This window comes from Peromyscus eremicus, chromosome 7 (assembly GCF_949786415.1).
Source record: "Peromyscus eremicus chromosome 7, PerEre_H2_v1, whole genome shotgun sequence".
Classification (NCBI taxonomy): domain Eukaryota; kingdom Metazoa; phylum Chordata; class Mammalia; order Rodentia; family Cricetidae; genus Peromyscus; species Peromyscus eremicus.
In genome coordinates this window covers 16882929-16901966 of record NC_081422.1, presented here as the reverse complement: position 1 = coordinate 16901966, position 19038 = coordinate 16882929, and the positions used below count along the sequence as shown (strand labels likewise).

The window sequence follows — 19038 nt, the reverse complement described above, 5'->3', positions numbered from 1 at the left end:
GATGCTGAGCTCCGGAAGCTCGACTCAGGACCAAAGAGCTCTGACCTAGGGATCGTCCTTTCCCCAGGGTGTCTGCCCTGTGGACAGAAGGCCAAAGCCTTGGTCTTGGCAAACCACCCCTTAGCCCAAAGCCTGGGTACAGAAACCAATGTTTTCTGCTGGCTTCAACAGTCCCTGTTACTGTCTGTGAAAGTTGACCATTGTACCCAAGTCACTGGGCCTCTACCGTGTCCCTCCAAACTTGGATCACCACCACCATCCCCAGGCCGGATCACTGGAGCTGGCCTCCTCTCTGCCCACACAGACAAGCTCTACAGCCTGCCCGGGTGAGGGGACCCAGGGACTCTTGTCCCTGGCCAGCTGAGCCACCAGCCTCCCTCCCCAAACCTGATGGCCCAAACCCACTCCAGGGGGGGTATCCCCTCACCCCTTCCTCCCACACAGACCTTTGCTGAATTAAAGTTTGTAAGTAAACGGTTTTAAAAAAAAAAAAAACAAAAAAACATCAGAACTGGCTGGTTCTTGAGATAAACCATGGGCCCAGCAAGATAGCTCGGTATTATATTGATGACACTTAGCACCAAGCCTGACAACCTCAGTTTTATCCCTGGGGCCCAAATGATAGGAGAGAACTGACTCACAAGTTGTCCTCTGACCTACATGTGTCATGGATGCGAGAGTGCGCACACAATCCTTGAAATTTAAGTTGAGTGTAGTGGCACTGGCTTTTAATCTCAGCACTCGAGAGGCAGAGGTAGGAAAATCCAAGTTCCAGGCCAGCCTGGTCTGCATAGCAATTTCTAGAATGATTCGGTGTGTATGGAGAGAATCTGTTTCAAACAACAACAAAACATTGTTTAAAGCCAGGGCATGCTGGCACATAGCCCTCAATTCCAGCAGAGGCAAATGATCTCTAAATTCAAGGCCAGCCTGGTCTACAGTGTGAAACTCTGTGTCAGGAAGCTTGGTCCCTATTGCTCTTGCAGAGGATTGGAGTTAGGTTCCCCTGTCTCAAAAAGGGATCAGCTTGGTCACTATTGCTCTTGTAGAGCATCAGAGTTCGGTTCCCATCATCCACACAGCCTCAGTCTTCTGGGCGCCACAGGCACTCACGTGGTGCTCATTCATAAGAGCAGAACACGTACAATAAGGCCCACGGCGGGAGGTTGGGGCGCGTCGGGATCCAACCACAGGGCCAGGCCGGAAGTCGGGTTGAATTCTGGTACATCACCTCTGACCTCGGCGTTCAAACACTGCGATTACAGTCCAGCCTACCCACTGAGCATGCTCCGTCTTCCGGTCACGTGGCCTAGCATGGCCGCCTCCATGGCCCGCGGCGTGAGTGCCCGGGTCCTGTTGCGGGCCGCCGGGGGTTCCTGGGGTACCTGGGCTGGGCACGCGGCATTGACGTCCAGGACTCTCGGGACGACAGGTACCTCGGGCCGGGCCGGGCCGGGCCGCGGCTGGCAGCGAGGCCGCAGCCCCTGACCCACTGTGTTTTCCAGGAGAGCGGCGCGCAGGCGAGGACGAGGCGGACGGCCCGGAGCTGCCCCGGGACGCGTGAGTGCCCGCACGCCACGCCCTGCCCCGCCCTGCCACTCGGCCGCAGGCCGGTCGGCTCAGCGCCTGCACCCTGTCTGTCCCCAGGGTCAACGTGGTCTTCGTGGACCGCTCTGGTCGGCGGATCCCCGTGAGGGGTAGAGTCGGGGACAATGTTCTTCACCTGGCCCAGCGCCACGGGGTGGACCTGGAAGGTAGGTCATAGGAAAATGGGGAGACCCTGGCCGTTCTTTTTTATTCCTTTCTGTATTTTTGAGATAGGGTCTCATATAAGCCAGGCTGGCCTCGAACTTACTATCTATCAGAGGATGGCTTGGAACTTCTGACCCTCCTGCCTCCACTTCCCGAGTACTGGTGTGGCTGGCAGGTGTGCTCTACCATAACACCATACACAATATTTTTGTTTTGGTGTGGTGTGAGTGGGTCAGTAATCTGAGTCTCACGCTGTAACTCAGGCTGTCCAGCACCTTAAGTATGTAATTCAGGCTAGCCTGGAACCCATTACGCTGATCCCCCTGCCTCCACTTTCTGAGTACTGAGGCTGCAAGCATGTGCTACCACACCACCATATGAGTGGGAAGTGGGAAGAACTGAGATAAACTCTGTGTAACTCAGGCTGTTCTGAAACTTGCTAGCTATGTAGCCAGGCTAAGCCCAAACTCACTGTAGTGATCCTCTTGCCTCCGCCTCTTGGATGCTGAGGTTAAGACAAAGTCTCTGTGACTTAGCCTTAAACCCACTGGATCATCCTCCTGCCTCAGCTTTCTCAGTTCTGGGATTACAGACTATCTCCACTGTTTTAGCCACCTCTGTGTTTGAGCTGGCAGGATGGCTTCTATACACGCTGGCCAACCAGAGTTCAATTCCCTGAGACCACACGAAGGTAGGGAGAGAAACTGGCTCCTCTTCAGGGCCGTGACAGGTACACGCACATCATGTATACAGTGATAATACATTTTTAAATGGAGAAAATCATGGAACTGGAGAGGTTGCCCAGTGTTGAAGAGTGCATACGGCTCTTGCAGAAGACCATGTCTGTTCCTCCCACCTGCTCTATGCCAGGCAGTTCACAACCTTCTGTAACAGTAGCTCCTAGGGCTCACACCCTCACCTGACCCCCGTGGGCACTGCACTCTCATGCACAACACACACAGACATACAAATAAACACTTAAAATTAAAAATTTAACACTTAACTAAAAGAGTCTTGGAGCAGCGCTTACTGAGCATTTACTACAGGCTCCTGGAATATTGGTTCTCTTGTAGCTTGTGGATTCTTGCTGTTGACCCTTGCATTCTCTATCCTAGCCACTGCCTGCCTTTTGGGGAGAAGTGGCAGGTATTGAGACGGGATCTCTGTGCAGGTCAGACTGACAGAGCTCTGCCCTTCAGTGCTGGAATCATAGGTGTGTGGCCTGTCCCTCTGCTCTGGCCCGCATGGCTCTCTTGCTGTTCTTGAGGCTGCAGAACTCAGTGCTATCATTCCCAAACCTTTGAGCTTAGTGTTCTCTGTGTCACTGTTTTCCCAGCATATTGCTTGGCTCCTCTTTCTTCAGACCTGACCGTCTGGCATCCTGTCACCCCAGCTTACATCCCATGCCCATGTCTGTCCGTGTGTCAGTGGTCTCACGGAGCTTATGTTTCATTTGCCCTCTGCCATCTGTCCTGCAGTGAGCCTCATTCACATCACCTGTGGCCTCCTGTGGTCCTCAGTGTGTGTTGAGTGCCAGTTCCCTGTGGCAGCTTTGTGAGTAGATGAGGCAATAATTCTCCCTTGCAAAGAAGAAAACTGCACCGTGTGATGGTAGGTGGGGTTCAGAAGCAAGAGTCATGTGGCAAAACATGATTCAAGCCGGGCAGTGGTGGCTCATGCCTTTAATCCCAGCACTTGGGAGGCAGAGCCAGGCGGAGCTCTGTGAGTTCGAGGCCAGCCTGGGCTACCAAGTGAGTTCCAGGAAAAGGCGCAAAGCTACACAGAGAAACCCTGTCTCGGAAAAAAAAAGAAAAAAAAAGAAAAAAAAAAAACATGATTCAAACACGGGGCATTGTAATCCTCTCCTGCTGCTCTTTTGTGAATTGCAGTGGGTATTTTCTTTATTGTGTTTATTAGTGTGCACGAGTGTGCCTCTCTAGGGGTTAAAGGACAACTTGAGGGACTCCTTCCATATTGTTTTGCTAGGGACTGAACTCAGGTCTTTAGGCTGGTAGTAATCCCTTTACCCAATGAGTGCATTCCAGGCAAGCGAGGGATTTTTGGTGAGATCCTGTCTTTTTTAAAGAAAAGGAAGCCTGGTATAGTGACACACGCTTTTAATCTCAGCACTCAGGAGGCAAAGGCAGGCAGATCTCTGAGTTTAAGGTCGGCCTGGTCTACATAGTGAGTTCCAAAACAGCCAGAGCTATATAGTGAGATCCTCTCTCAAAAAAACAAATAAACAAAGGACAATGTCTGTTTAGATTCATACCCAGCCTGGATAACTTAGCAAGAGTCCCCGTCTCAAAAATAATAAAATTATAAAAAGACAAATTATGAAAAATTATGTCTCAAAAAATGACGAGACTTTTAATCCCAGCACTTGGGAGCAGAGCCAGGTGAATCTTTGTGAGTTCAAGTCCAGCCTGGTCTACAGAGTGAGATCCAGGACAGGCTCAAAAGCTACACAGAGAAACCCTGTCTCGAAAAAACAAAACAACAACAACAACAAATTGACGAGAGTCCTTGTGTGAATGCCGTCTGCTGTGTGTACCCTGCCAGCCTGAGCCTAACGGGAACTCTAAGTCCAGGAATAAAGAAACTGTTAGGTTTTCATTGACAGACCAGTTGGAAGGGTTTGTGCTGGGTTAATGGAATAGGGGGCCTGACTAAAGCTCTTAATCTGAAGTTGGCACACGTGGCTGGGCAGTGGCCCACACCTTAGATCCCAGCACTTGGCAGGAGAGGCAGGTGGGTCTCTGTGATTTGAGGCCAGCCTGGTCTACATAGCAAGTTCCAGGACAGCCAGGGCTACACGGTGAGACTTTTTCTCAAAACAAACCAAAAACCAGTAAAAATCGATAAAGATGTTGTGAGTGGATGGTGAGTTCAACAGCTGCTGTGCAGAACAGAATTTGGAACAGAGTTTCGAGAAGCAAGGAGGCCATGCATGTCTCTGGTGCCTCACCAGCTGTGTGAGCTCGAAGCCATTCCTGAGACTTTGGTTTCTTCTTTTTAAAAGGGTGATTTAGCATTGCTCTCAACTGCTTGCTTTGAGAATGAACATATTTAATACTTGGCAGAGATGCGGGTAGATAAACAGACAGCTGGCCAACCCTAGGATAAAAAGGTGGCTATAAATTACCTGGGCAATGGTGGGCATTCCTGTGGTCTCTGCTGTTTCAGAAGCTGAGCATCAGGACCACTCAAGTCCTGGAGTTCAAGACCAACCTGGACATCATAGACCCAGTGTAAACAAAACAAGTGAGACCTAGTGGCTCAGGCCTTTAATCCTAGCTGCTTGGGATGCTGAACTAGGAGAGTGGAAAGCTCAGGATCTGGGCTGGCACCATGGCTCATTGCCGCCAAGCCTTGTGGCCTGAATTCAATCCCTAGAACTGACTTGGAAGGAGAACAACTCAAGTTGTCCTCTGACCTTTCCCTGTGGACTGTGGTGTGCACATTCCCACACACATTCTCACAAAGAAATGTTTAAAAAGCTTTCAAGGGCTGGGTGTGGTGGCGCACGCCTTTAGTCCCCTCAGCACTTGGAGGCAGAAGCAGGCAGATCTCTAAGTTCGAGGCCAGCCTTGTCTACAGAGCAAGTTCCGGAACAGTCAAGGCTACACAGAGAAACCCTGTCTCAAAAAAACAAAAAACAACCCCCCTCCCCCACCCCCCCAAAAGGGAAGTTCAGTGCCTGTTTAGATTCACACCCAGCCTGGACGACTTACCAAGAGTCTCTGTCTCAAAAACTACACATTTGGGAGGATGAGGAGGTGGTTCAGTGGGTCAAGGCACTTGGAGCAGAAGCCTGGTGACCTTTTCAGTCCTCAGGACCAGGTAAAGGTGGGTGGAGAGACTAGCTCTCCAGAGCTGCCCTCTGCTGTGTGGATGCTGTGCAAGCGCCCCCACCCCAGCACACATCGCAGTAACAAGATGTGTTTAGTAAGGGCTTTTGTTTGTTTGGTTGGTTTGGTTTGGTTTTTCAAGACAGGTGCTGGAATTAAAGACATCCATCACCCGGCTTAGAAAGGGTTTTTTTTAAAGTTTCATGGTGATAAATGCCACAAGAAAGTGAAGAAAGGCAAGTGGGGATTGAGAAACACTTGAAGCCTTGAATGAATGCAGCCATGCAGAGTAGAGAACACGCTAGGCCCTGGTACAGAAGTGCCGAGCCTGAGGTGGTGAGAGTCAGTGTGACACAATGGTTCACAACTGTCATTGCACCACTTGGCGGGTGGTGGCAGGTGAGCCAGTTTCAGGCCATCCTTGGCTACATAGTGAGTTTAAGGCTAGCCTAGGCTACATGAGACAGCTCAAACAAGCAAGCCTACAGACCACTTAGAAATCTTCTCAGCTCTGAGAAGGGTGGGGTTGGGGAGCTGAGGTGGAGCTTGCTCCTCATTAAGGCTGTCCCTTTCCCTCCCTGTCCCCAGGGGCCTGCGAAGCCTCCCTGGCATGTTCCACCTGCCATGTGTATGTGAGTGAGGCTCACCTGGATCTCCTGCCTCCTCCTGAGGAGAGGTGAGTGGGCAGCCCCCAGCTACACTGCAGGCATCTGACTCCAGCTACCTTAGGTCCCACACCATCCTGACCACTGCCCTTTGTCCCAGGGAGGACGACATGTTGGACATGGCCCCGCTGCTCCAGGAGAACTCGAGACTGGGCTGCCAGATTGTGCTGACCCCTGAGCTGGAAGGAGTGGAGTTTGCTCTTCCCAAGGTCACCAGGAACTTCTACGTGGATGGCCACGTCCCCAAGCCTCACTGAGATGAGGCCACTGGACCAACCAGGGCCACTGAACTGAAAAGCCATGCTTCCGGCCCCAGAGCACGGACTGGCAGGGAAAGAGAAGTTGGAAGCACAGTGTGAGACCAGAGCCGCTTCTGGGGACAGCCATTGTCTGGGCCCTGAGGGGGAATGGGTCTCCATCTTGGGTGTGTCAGTCCACCAGGGAGAATCGAACTATAAATTAGGGATGGACTCAAACCAGAGCTGCAATAAAAAGTCATACACATCTGCGGCATGTTTCGTGTCTTTGGGGCCCTGGTCTGTCCAGCCACGAGTGCCGGGGCCCTGGGGGTGCCTGCACCCCCCCTGACAGCACCCGCCATATCGTTCTTCCTGGGGATGCGCCTGCGTGGCCAGGCTCCGCCCCAGCCGCAGAGAAGGGATCCACAGCGCCCCTTGACCTTCAAGGCGGTGCTAAGTGATCAGAAGATAGCAAAGAGGGGGTCTCCCAGGGGGACCTTCCTGATCACGAGCCACACAGCTGAGGCTCCTAGCAGCCACTGCAAAAAGTGCTCCCAGGTGCAAACAGCGCCCCCACGTGACCTGCGCCGGCCGGCTCCGCCCAGGTGGCGCCCATCGTCATCACCCCCCTCATACTCGGGTTTATCCCTGGGGGAGCGGGGCAGAGAGATTTTGCTGCTGGTCCCACAGTGGGCATGGAGGCGGCACCAGCCCGTGACCTGACGCGCCGCCGCCGGCAGGAACTTCTGGCGCCACCTTGTCTGGACACCGAGTCGCTCCGTAAGGGCCGACCCCCCGCGCGGGAGCCTGGAGCCCTGAGATGCCTCACTCCCAATGGCAGGTGCGTGGGGCGAGACTCCTCCACCGCCCATCCCAACTAATGCCTCACCAGGCCCAGAGATTGAGGGGTCGTGATCCCCGGCTTCCGAGCCTCCCCCCCGGCCCTTAGTTACTGGCACGGAACAAGTTTTAGCCCCTAGATAGAGAGAGGGACAGGTGATTTCCATCCCACCCACCCTGCTGTGGCTGTGTGGCCCCAGGAGGTGCCAATGAAGAAGAGTCATCCGTGGGGTGATGAGGGTAACCTCCTACAACAGTCGATGGATGATTAATGGTTGCTACCGACAGCAGCCTGCATTGAGCAGATTGCCTAGGGTGGGTCCCTGCTTTGTTAGTGGTGGGGGGTCCCTGCTTTGTTAGTGATGGGGGTGGCTGATGGTAACTGATAGCCAGCCACGGGAGTATTCAGTCTCTGCTAACAATTATTTTGCAACTTTTAAACCTAATAACCCAAGATTGTGGCTCCAGGTGGAGCACACGGTTACCAAAGGAGAGGCCCCAGCTGGGCGCTCCACCCCCTCCATACCTATCAAATCCAAGCCCCCAGGAAAGGGGCGGCCACGCCTTACCGCTTCTTATCCCCCAGGTCCCTGTGGCCTTCGTGCCAGGACTCAGTCAGCACAGCATTGCCTTACCTCCAAGAGAAAGAAAACGGGCCGCCGGGATCCCCTTCGCCGGCCACCCAGGCCCTGGGGCCGTGCTGGGAGCTGATGGTCATAGGGATGTCAGACCCCCTAAATACGGTCAGAAATCCCAAGAGCACACAATGCCCCAACCCGGAACCTTCCAGCGCTGCTTCCCCGGCCTCACTCCAGAGAAGACCACGGAAGCAGCTGAACCCCCGAATGGGTATTGAGAAAGTGGACCCCAGGTTCAAGGGGGTGACTCTGGAGTTTCAGATCCAGCCGGACTCTAGCCTCCAGATTGTACCCACCTACAGGTAGGGACTCTCGGCCATAATGTATGCCTAAGTATAATAACAGTACACTTACAGGCCAGGGCTGGTAGTAGAGGCCAGTCATCTAAGCTACTTGGGAGACTGAGGAAGGACATGGAAAGTTCAAAGCCAACCTGAGCTACAGAGTGAGTTCAAGGTCAGCTTGTGCAATTTAATGACACTGTCTCCAGACAGAATGAGAAAGGCTGGGAGCCATGTATAAAAGGGCATGTTGGGAAAGAAGGGAAGTACATTTGAAACAAGCCTGGCTACAGAGCTAGACCCTGGCTCAGAAAACAAAACACAACACCTTGGGCCTGGAGAGAGAGCTCAGCAATTAAGAATGCTGACTGTTCCTGCAGATGGTGGACCTCGGTTCCATCCCTAGCACCCCCTTTACGGCTCACAGCTGCATGCAGCTCCTGTTCTAGTGGACTCTGCCTCCCTGGGCTCCGGCCCACATTTGGTGCATGTAACTCATGCAAGCAAGCCTCAAGTAAACAAAGAAAAAAATTAAAAATAACCTTTAATCCCAACACTCGGGAGGCAGAGGCAGACAGATCTCTGAGTTTTAGGCCAACCTGGTCTACAAAGAGAGTTCCAGGACAGCCTGGGCTCCACAAAAAACCCTGTCTGGAAAAACAAACAAAACCACTTAAAAACAAAAACACACCCCAAATGGAAAAGTTTGTAATACTACCACCCAAGATGCAGAAGTCAGAGGATCTCGAGTTGGAAGCTGGCTAGCCTGGGCTAAAGACCCAGCTTAAAAAAATACACAGATCCAGGCTAGTGGATGGCTCTGTGGGTAAAGAGGCCTGTAGCCAAGCCTGACGGCCTGAGTTCCATCCCTAGGACCAATGTGGAGGAAGAGAGCTGACTCCCAAAAGTTGTCCTCTGACCTCCATTCACATACACACTGACATACACTGTAGTACGTACACACACGCACACACGTGCGCACGCACCACACACAGACACACAGACACACACACACACACACACACACACACACAGATGTAATAAAGACTAAAAAAGGCGCCAGGTGGTGGTAGTGCATGCCTTTAATCCCAGCACTCTGGAGGCAGAGCCAGGTGGATCTCTGTGAGTTCAAGGCCAGCCTGGGCTACAGAGTGAGTTCCAGAACAGGCTCCAAAGCTACAGAGAAACCCTGTCTCGAAGGGAAAAAAAAAAAAAAAAGAACTAAAAAAGGCTTATTGTTTGTGCTTGCTTAGAACCTACACACACATTCTCATGCAAAAATTTTATTTTTACTACATTTATTTATTTAGGGGGTACACATGTGCCATGACACGTGTGTGTGTGTGTGTGTGTGTGTGTGTGTGTGTGTGTGTGTGTCTGTGTGTGGTGCGTGCGCACGTGTGTGCGTGTGTGTACGTACTACAGTGTATGTCAGTGTGTATGTGAATGGAGGTCAGAGGTACACATGTGCCATGACACGTGTGTGTGTGTGTGTGTGTGTGTGTGTGTGTGTGTGTGTAAGTCAGAAGACAACTTGCAGGAATTGGTTCCCGCCATTGTGTGTGTTCCAAGGTTCAAACAGGTTATCAGGCTGGGCAGCAAGTCCCTTTACCTACTGAGTTCCTTCAAAGGCCCTGTGGGATTCTGTTTTCATTTCCGATATCACATAGCCCAGGCTGGCCTTGTACTTCTAATCCTGCAGCCACTACTGTAGAGCTGGGACTATCTGTGTGCACCACCACATCCAGCTAATTTTTATTCAATTACTTTTTTTTTTTCCTTTAATTTTTGAGACAAGATCTCATATAGACTAGTCTGGCCCAGAATTCCACCATCCTGCACCCTCAGCCCCTTAAGACTGGAATTACAGGAATGTAACATACCTGACTAATACAGTATTAATTATTTGATGGCTGCTAGTGGGATACAAAGCCTAGACTCTGGCATCAGACACCTCCTGAGGGGTGCCTGTTAACCTTGATAATGAATCTTAGTTTGGGGCTGTGGCTCAGTGGGTAGAGTGCTTGCCTAGCATGCACAAAACCCTGGGGTACACCAGAGGCCTTTCTCTCCAGCCAGGCCTGACGCCACACACCTGCAACCCCAGTCCTCGGGAGGCCAGCCTTGGCTATAGAGAGAGACCAATCAAAGATCCCCCTCTTCCCTCCTCCTGCCCCTGCAGCCTCCCCCCAGCCCACCCCCCACTTCCCCCCACAAGAAGGCAAGGCCTCCCATGGGGAGACCCTGTTTTTTTGTTTTTTGGGTTTTTTTGGTTTTTCGAGACAGGGTTTCTCTGTGTAGCTTTGCGCCTTTCCTGGAACTCACTCGGTAGTCCAGGCTGGCCTCGAACTCACAGAGATCCGCCTGGCTCTGCCTCCCGAGTGCTGGGATTAAAGGCGTGCGCCACCACTGCCCGGCTGAGACCCTGTTTTAACAGCAAGAAAATCAAGAGACCGTGCGGCCTGCTGTCAAAGCCACACTGGAGGCTGACGCAGGGCAGCCTACTAAGACCTTGTCTCAAAAGTAGAGAGAGGCCGGGTGGTGGTGGTGCAGACCTTTACTCCCTGCACTCAGGAGGCAGAGGCAGGTGGATCTCTGTGAGTTCCAGGCCAGCCTGGTCTACAAGTCCCAGGACAACCAGGTCAGTTATACAGAGAAACCCTGTCTTGGGGGGGGGGGGGGGAAGGAAAGAGAGAATTAGTTAATTTTTATTTTTCCTGTGACATTGTTACTTTTAAATTTATTTTATTATGATTTAATATATCTATAAATAAGTATATAAAATTCTTTGATTTTAAAAGAAGGCAGAGGAGGCTAGAAACAGTTAATGGTGACATTTGCTTGGGCTTGTGAGGCCCTGGGAAGTAGTCATTTTGGGGACCACCTTCCAGACCCCCCAATGCCACGTCTTGTCCTTTTTGCAGCTTGCCTGGCAGAAGTTGTTTACAAAGGCTCCCTGCAAGCCCTTCCAAGGCCCTTGTCAGTCCAGGAGGCAGCGAGGCCCTCGGTGAGATATAAAGACACGTGAGCTAGGAATATCTTGAGGGTGCCATTTTCACATCCTCTCTTTCTCCATGCCCCCTTCTTCATCCCAATTCCTCATTTAGACCTGCTCAGAGGAGCCCCCCCCAGACTGAGTCACCCCCACCCCCAGCTTCCTCCTCAGCAGAGACTCACCATCTGTCTGACTCACCATCTGTCCCAGTGCCCAGCTCTCCCCCTGTCTCTATCTGCCAATACCCAAGACAGACCCTGAGCTACTGAAGCCTGAACAGAGACCATCCCCTGGACTTCTCCCCCCGACACAGGCCTCTGAAATTGACTTCTGGCCTTTGACCTGTGCCTTTTGACTTCTGACCCTCCAGGGCCTCGGCGCTGTGCTTCTTGTAGGACTCAAAGGACTCCGCTCTGGAGAGATGCTGAAGACGGGACCCCGCTCTGCAATGCCTGTGGCATCAGGTCCTCAACCCAGAGGCGTGGGGTGGGTGGGGCGATCAAACTGGACTCAGCTAGTGTGGGAACTGGGGAAAGAAAAACAGCCACCTTTTGAGGAAAATGGTTTCCTCCTGGTGGTTTCTAGCTCCCCGCTGCATCCTAAATGGTGGTTTCTTATACCCCACTCCCTCACTCCCATCTCCAGGTACAAGAAATACGGTACCCGTTGTTCCAGTTGCTGGCTGGTTCCAAGGAAAAGCGTCCAGCCCAAGAGGTTGTGTGGCAGATGTGGGGTGTCCCAGGACTCCCACCTAAACCCGACTCAGGAACTGTAAGCTCTTCTTATCTAGCCAAGTCAGTTTTGCCTCAGTTTCTCCAGAGGAGAATAGGTAGAGAGTAGAGCACCTTGGAAGAAACACCCAGCCTGCCTCGCTGGCAGCAATCCCAGTTGGGGAGTCAGGCCTCAGGTCCAGAGTCCACCTGTGGGGGTCACCCTGGCTTCCCCCTTTCCCACTCAGTCTTGGCTGAACCCCAAATAAAAGGAAATCATTTCAGAAATGATTATTTTTAATTATGTCTTACTTTAGATTTTCTTTTACATTTATTTCTGTGTATGTGTGTGCATTTGGGCATGGGGTGGTCTCAGAAAACAGAGGACAATTTTCAGGAGTTGATTCTCACCTCCCAAAGCCATGTGGATTTTGGGAATTGAACTCAGGTTCAATGGCTACAAACATCTTTACCTGCTGGGCTGTCAGACCAACCTGAGGCAGTTCTCACTCTTTCTACAACACCATGCTGAAGGTTGAGCTACTCAGAGCTCTGGGTTCCACCCTACGCATCCTTGCATATCTCCCCCAGCCTGGGAAGGGAAGGGGTGTTTCTTCTTTGGGATGGTAAAAAACATGGATTGTAGCCAGGCAGTGGTGGCATACACCTTTAATCCCAACACTCAGGAGGCAGCAGAAGGCAGATCTCTGTGAGTTCAAGACCAGCCTGGTCTACAAAGCGAGTTCCAGGACAGCCAGGGCTGTTACACAGAGAAACCCTGTCTCGGAAAAAAACAACAAGCAAACATGGATTGTGTATATATAGTCAGTCTGGTGAAAGAGTGAACCACATTTTAAAAGAGGAGAGCGAGCCGGGCGGTGGTGGCGCACGCCTTCAATCCCAGCACTCGGGAGGCAGAGCCAGGCCGATCTCTGTGAGTTCGAGACCACCCTGGTCTACAGAGCGAGATCCAGGACAGGCACCAAAGCTACACAGAGAAACCCTGTCTCAAAAAACCAAAATAATAATAATAATAATAATAATAATAATAATAATAATAATAATAGGAGAACGGTGGGTGGAGAGATGACTCAGCGGTTAAGAGCACTGGCTGCTCTTCCAGAAGATCCAGGTTCAATTCCCAGCACCTACATGGCAGTTCACAACCATCACTAACTCCAGTTCTAGAGAATCATATGCCTTCTTCCGACTTCTAAGGATACCAGGAATACACGTGGTATACACACAGACACACACACATGTATGTGTATGTGTATACGTGTGTGTGTGTGTACACAGGCAAAACACCCATATACACACACATACAAAAATTTTCAAGCTTAACTTTAAAAAACAAGTAATTTTTTAAAATGAGCCAGCCAGCTAGATAGCTCAGCTAGTAAAGGCCTTTACACACAGGCCTAGCCATATGAGTTTTTTTTCCTAGATAAGTTGTGTGACCCACACATGTGCTCCTGCACACTCACGTGCGGCACAAACACCCAAATCATCTACTAACACAGAACTGGGAAGGCTAAGGGAAGAGGATTGCAAGTTAGAGACGGGCCTGAGCTGCACAGCATGTCTCAAGGCTTGGTTTTCTTTTATTTGTAAAACAGTGTTTTGTGTGGCCCAGGCTGCCCTTACCTCCCGATTCTCCTGCCTCAACCTCCCAAGTGCTAAAATTGCAGATCTGCACCACCACTCCTAACAGCTGTTTTGATATTTTAATTGTGTATGCACATGTGTGTTTGCAGGTGCATGCCACAGCATGCCTGTGGAGGTCAGAGGACACACAGGTGTGGGAGCTGGGTGGGTCCCAGGATGGAGTCAGGGCATTAGGCTCTGCAGTAAGGGCCTTCATCCCCTGAACCACCTTGCTGGCCCTCCACCGTGTTTTTTGAGACGGGTCTTCTCCCTGAACACTTGCCACTGGATCAGCTGTATTTGCCTTCCCTGGGCTGGCGTTACAGACAAGCGGCCTCCCACACCCATTTTTTTAGTTTCGAGACCGAGTCTTAAACTGGGTATGTGGGCACAGACCCATGTTACCCAGCAGAAGGAACAGAATCTCAAAAATTACATTTGACCTCATATGAATGCTCTTTGGCATAGGTCCCCACACACACCAAAAAATAAAAAAGTAAGACTGAGCCATTGGGGAAGATACCCAGCTGAACCTCTAGCTCCCATGCATGCATACATGTGAAGGCAGGGCAGGTAGCACACACCTTTAATCCTAGTGCTGAAGAGGCAGAGGCAGGTGCATCTCTGTGAGTTCAAGGCCAGCCTGGTCTACACAGTAAGTTCCAGGCCAAGCAGGACTGTTTGAAAACTAAAATGAGTACAAATCTGCATATTCATGAGAAGTGGGCCCTGGGGTGCACAAATCTGCATACTCATGAGAAGTGGGCCCTGGGGTGCACAGATCTGCATATTCATGAGAAGTGGGCCCTGGGGTGCACAGGCCACCAATCTCTGGTGGAGAGATGGAGGTGCATGCATGCAATTCCTGCACTTGGAGGATGAGGCAGGATGGATTAAGTCCAGGAGTTTGAGACCAACTTGGTCTTCACAGCAAGATTATGTTAAGAAGGGAAAGAGATTAGGGAGGTGGTGGCGCACGCCTTTAATCCCAGCACTGGGGAGGCAGAGGCAGGCAGATCTCTGTGAGTTGGAGGCCAGCCTGGTCTACAGAGTGAGTTCCAGGATAGCCAGGGCTACACAGAGAAACCTTCTGTCTCAGAAAAAGAAAAAAAAAAAGTTCAAAGTTTTTTCTCTTTACTGTAATCCTCTATAAAATCAAACAGATCACATACTTTTTTTTTTTTTTTTTTTGGTTTTTTGAGACAGGGTTTCTCTGTGTAGCTTTGTGCCTTTCCTGGGACTCACTTGGTAGCCCAGGCTGGCCTCGAACTCACAGAGATCCGCCTGGCTCTGCCTCCCGAGTGCTGGGATTAAAGGCGTGCGCCACCACCGCCCGGCCAGATCACATACTTTTAACGTACAATGGCACAGGATATACATTACCATTCCAAAAGGGTGGAAAGGGAGCATAGTGAGGAAATACTGGACAGGAAACCAGCTGGCCAAACTCCAAACTGCATCTCCATGTCTGATGTCAAAGTACTTCTCACATCTCCAACTCCTTTCAGCTTTCTTGATGCAACACACTTCCTTCTCTTTGGCTGGTTCCACTCCCTTTTAGCATCTTTCCTCAGCAGGTATCCCACAACTCCAGCATCTCCAGCATTTCCGGGTCTCCAAGGCAATTCAGGCTTCACCTTCATAGCTTCAATGGCTTCTTTGGTCCCCATGAAGGGATCCCCCCTGACATATGTCTGGCCTCAGTGACTTTCCTTAGTCATGGGGGGTGGGGCAGGGTGTTTCCATAACTCGTTTCTTGTATACTTGACTCTTAAACCAGAACCACGTGGCCAAGGCTGCTAAATTCTCCTGCTTGCTGGCGCTGGAACATGGCCCCTCTTTTAAATACATTTTCACCAGCTTTCTGTTTTCAATGGTTTCCTTCACTACCTAAGGTTGGGTGTCCTGAACTTACTCTGTAAACCAGGCTGGTCTCAAAACTCAGAGCTCCACCAGCCTCTGCCTTTGGAGTGCTGGGTTCAAAGGTGTGCACCACCACACCTGGCCCCAAGTTTTCTTTAATTCCTTTTCGTAAGTTGGAAACTTAGCTGGGTAGGATTTGCTCTGAGATCCCCACTCCCTTTCTTTCTTTCTTTAAAGTATCCACCCTTTCTTGAATCTAATTACACTTCCTGGTGCACCCTATCTCTTCAGACTGTACATTTTTGTATTTTTCCTTGCTCAGATTGATCATTTTCATTATAGATCTGCATAGAACTGGCCACTAATCACACAACACAGTCAATACTGGGCTGTTTTGAAATCTCCTCTGCCAATGCAATTAATCCTAAACTCTTCAATTTAGCCTCAGGCAGACTTTTCAGACAAGGGTTTCCTTCAAAACAGCCAGTCTTTACCAAAATATCACAAGAGCTGTCTCTAGGCCACATACAAATATTCTTCTCCTCTGAAACCTCTTGAGCTGGACCCCTACAGTTCATATTATTCTAAGTACCACTGTCCTCTGTGCTTCTACAAGGATAGCTCATTAAGCTATGCTTAAAATGTTCAATCGCTTTTCTAGTCCAGAGTCCCAAAGTGTTTCATATTCTTCCAAACAAAAACATGGTCCAGACTATCACAGTAACACCCCACTCCTGGTACCAACTTCTGTCTTAGGATTTTATTTCTGTGAAAAGACACCATGACCACGGCAACTCTTATAAGGAAAATGTTTAGCTGGGGCTGGCTTACATTCACAGATTTAGTCCGTTATCATCATGGCAGAAAGCATGGCAGCGTACATGCAGAGATGGTGCTGCAGAAGGAGCCAAGAGTTCTTTATCTGTATCAGCAAGCAGCAAGAAGAAAGAGATACTGAGCCTAGCTTGAGCATCTGAAACCTCAAAGCCCACCTCCAGTGACACACTTACTCCATATGTGCATGTGGGTGTGCATGCACACACACACACACACACACACACTGGCTAGTTTTATGTCAACCTTACACAAGCTAGAGTTATCTGAAAATGGGGAGCCTCAATTGAGAAAAATGCCTCTATAAGATCCAGCTGTGGGGCTGGAGAGATGGCCCAGTGGTTAAGAGCACTGACTGCTCTTCCAGAGGTCCTGAGTTCAATTCCCAGCAACCACATGGTGGCTCACAACCACGCGTAATGAGATGTCCTCTGCAAGGACACATGCAGGCAGAATACTATATACATAATAAATAAATATTTAAAAAAAAAAAAAAAGATCCAGCTGTAAGACATTTTCTTAATTAGTGATTGATGGGGTAGGACCCAGCCCATTGAAGGTGGTGCCATCCCTGGGCTGGCGGCCCTGGGTTCTATAAGGAAGCAGGCTGAAGCCAGGCATTGGTGGCACACATGTTTAGTCCCAGCACTCAAGAGGCAGAGGCAGGCAGATCTCTGTGAGTTCGAGGCCAGCCTGGGCTACCAAGTGAGTTCCAGGAAAGGTGCAAAGCTACACAGAGAAACCCTGTCTCGAAAAAAAAAAAAAAAAAAAAAAAAAAAAAGAAAGAAAGAAAAAGAAAGAAAGAAAAGAAAGAAATCTTGAAACCATACAATTCTAATTCAGTTGAAATGCTTTGCTTTGAGACCGGAGCTTTGGATACCCTGCACTCAAGAGTCACCCAGAGGAATATGCTTCCAGGTTTACCTACTCAGACTCTTAGAAGCTGCTACAGCCGTGGTCCAAGGGATGAAGGTACTGTTCAGGGCAGTGTGAGCGTCTGGTGTGGTCCACGGGGTGCTGGTTCGGACAGCATGCTCACAGTGAGGGACTACAGCATCAGAGATGCTAAAGAAAGCCTGGGAACGAGTGTGGTGGGAAGAGGACAGATTGCATTTGGGGAGTCTCTGAGAGGGCCCCGTGTGAAGCTGGGGAAAGGAAGCCAAGGCTGCAATAGAGCCCCTCAGGGTGTTGGGTGATTCCAAGAGCACAGAGTGTAGGTCTACCAAGAAAAGCTACAGTCACCTGTGGATCTAGCCCAAGAGAGAAGCTACATGGGATGCAAGTGACAAAGGCCCTGGGCACTCATGTCCATGTCTGGCAAGTTCCTCGATGGCAGATGTGGACAGACTTTACTGTCTGCAGCTGGGTCTGTCTCACTGGCTCTTATCATCTCCTGTGCCTCCCAGGTTTTGTCTTCTTACTGCTGTTTTTGTTTGTCTGTATTTGAGACAGGCTCTCTCTACATAGCCCTAGCTTTCTAGGAACTCTATGTAGACCAGCATGGCCTCGAACTCTGAAATCATCTGATTCTGCCTCCCAAATGCTGGAATGAAAGATGTGTCCCACCACGCCCAGTTATTTACTATTTTTCTCTGTATGTGTTCATGCACACAGGAGCCTGTACAGGTCAGGAGAATACCCAACCATATTGGATCATCTGGAACTGGAGTTACTTAACCAGGGTCCTCTGCAAGAGCAGCAAGTGCTCTTAACCATTGAGCCATGTCTCCAGACCATTCCCTTTCATTTGAGATGAAATTTCTCACTGAACTTGGAACTCAGTGTTTGAGTAGGCTGCCTGACCAATGACCCTCAGGATCCTCCCCAGCACTAAGATTACAGGCAGACTCATCCATGCTGGGACTTTATGTGGTGCTGGGGATGGAACTCTGGTCTGTCTGTCCTCCCTCCCTCCCTTCCTAAGGCACACTGCACAGTCTGCAGGAAGCTCAACAGGTTGGAAAGTGTCCTTTCCTGGTACCTGTTGGTCCAAACCTGGTCCAGGCAGCTTAACTGGTTTCTGCTTCTGGGAAGCCATTTGGTCTGAGCCGTCTTTGCGGTGGCTCTGCTTCTCTGGCAGGGAGGGGCTAGTGAATCTGGTCAGTTTTAGGGACTTCCTGAAGCTGGTTTGAGTTGTTTACCTACGTTTTTGAAGAACAGCAGGGATGGAATGTTTCAATTTCTGAGGAAATTGTAACACAACATCCTGTTCTTCCATTCTTTCTGTTCCCTCTTCCCCGATGATCTCTGAGCCTTGGTGGGGTGACTGTAAGTGTCCACCTGGGGCGAAGAACTAGGCCACCACGCATGCCACTGTAACAGTCCCTTGTCGTTATGAGTTGAGGGTGACAACAGGGATCTGTGGGTATAAACACACATGTTTAGAAGGCGTGTGACAGGCACATCACATCCACCTAGAAAAACCACACAAGTCACCTCCCCACTGGGACCTAGGACCTCCGCAGCCACAGGTTTTTGTCTGGTTTACAGTACCAGATGTGAACTCTGTGGAGTGGGGCTTAAATCCAGGTGAATTGGTCTTAGTCATAATGGCCGAGCAAGTATTGCACAATCAGGCACAGCCTGCCTGGCATGTCAGTGTTTCAGTCCACAGGGTCCACATCCACACGGGAATGTTGGGGACAGCAGCCTGCGTGAGCCCTCTGACACTACCAAAGCCAGAGAGCAGGATGGGAGTTTCCAGTTCAGTCCCAGCTTAGCGT

The 19038-nt window shown here is 50.4% G+C and overlaps 2 protein-coding genes across 2 annotated transcripts; both read left to right on the top strand.

The window, feature by feature from the left end:
* Positions 1-629: 629 nt before the first annotated feature.
* On the top strand, positions 630-6772 carry Fdx2 (ferredoxin 2). The gene is made up of 5 exons (XM_059267408.1): positions 630-1432; positions 1506-1560; positions 1648-1754; positions 6192-6279; positions 6369-6772. Exons 1-5 carry the CDS (start codon positions 871-873, stop codon positions 6523-6525), a joined length of 969 nt encoding a protein of 322 aa, XP_059123391.1. The 5' UTR covers positions 630-870; the 3' UTR covers positions 6526-6772.
* Positions 6773-6878: 106 nt separating this feature from the next.
* On the top strand, positions 6879-12228 carry Zglp1 (zinc finger GATA like protein 1). Its single transcript, XM_059267410.1, has 5 exons — positions 6879-7348; positions 7934-8287; positions 11191-11273; positions 11632-11725; positions 11907-12228. Exons 1-5 carry the CDS (start codon positions 7203-7205, stop codon positions 12034-12036), a joined length of 807 nt encoding a protein of 268 aa, XP_059123393.1. The 5' UTR covers positions 6879-7202; the 3' UTR covers positions 12037-12228.
* Positions 12229-19038: the final 6810 nt, after the last annotated feature.

Coding starts and splice junctions, on each gene's coding strand:
- Fdx2 (XM_059267408.1), top strand. CDS start 871: ATGCTGGCACATAGCCCTCAATTCCAGCAGAGGCAAATGATCTCTAAA. Junction 1,561..1,647: donor CCGGAGCTGCCCCGGGACGC/GTGAGTGCCCGC, acceptor GTCTGTCCCCAG/GGTCAACGTGGTCTTCGTGG. Junction 1,755..6,191: donor CCACGGGGTGGACCTGGAAG/GTAGGTCATAGG, acceptor CCCTGTCCCCAG/GGGCCTGCGAAGCCTCCCTG.
- Zglp1 (XM_059267410.1), top strand. CDS start 7,203: ATGGAGGCGGCACCAGCCCGTGACCTGACGCGCCGCCGCCGGCAGGAA. Junction 7,349..7,933: donor TGCCTCACTCCCAATGGCAG/GTGCGTGGGGCG, acceptor CTTATCCCCCAG/GTCCCTGTGGCCTTCGTGCC. Junction 11,274..11,631: donor AGGAGGCAGCGAGGCCCTCG/GTGAGATATAAA, acceptor CTGACCCTCCAG/GGCCTCGGCGCTGTGCTTCT.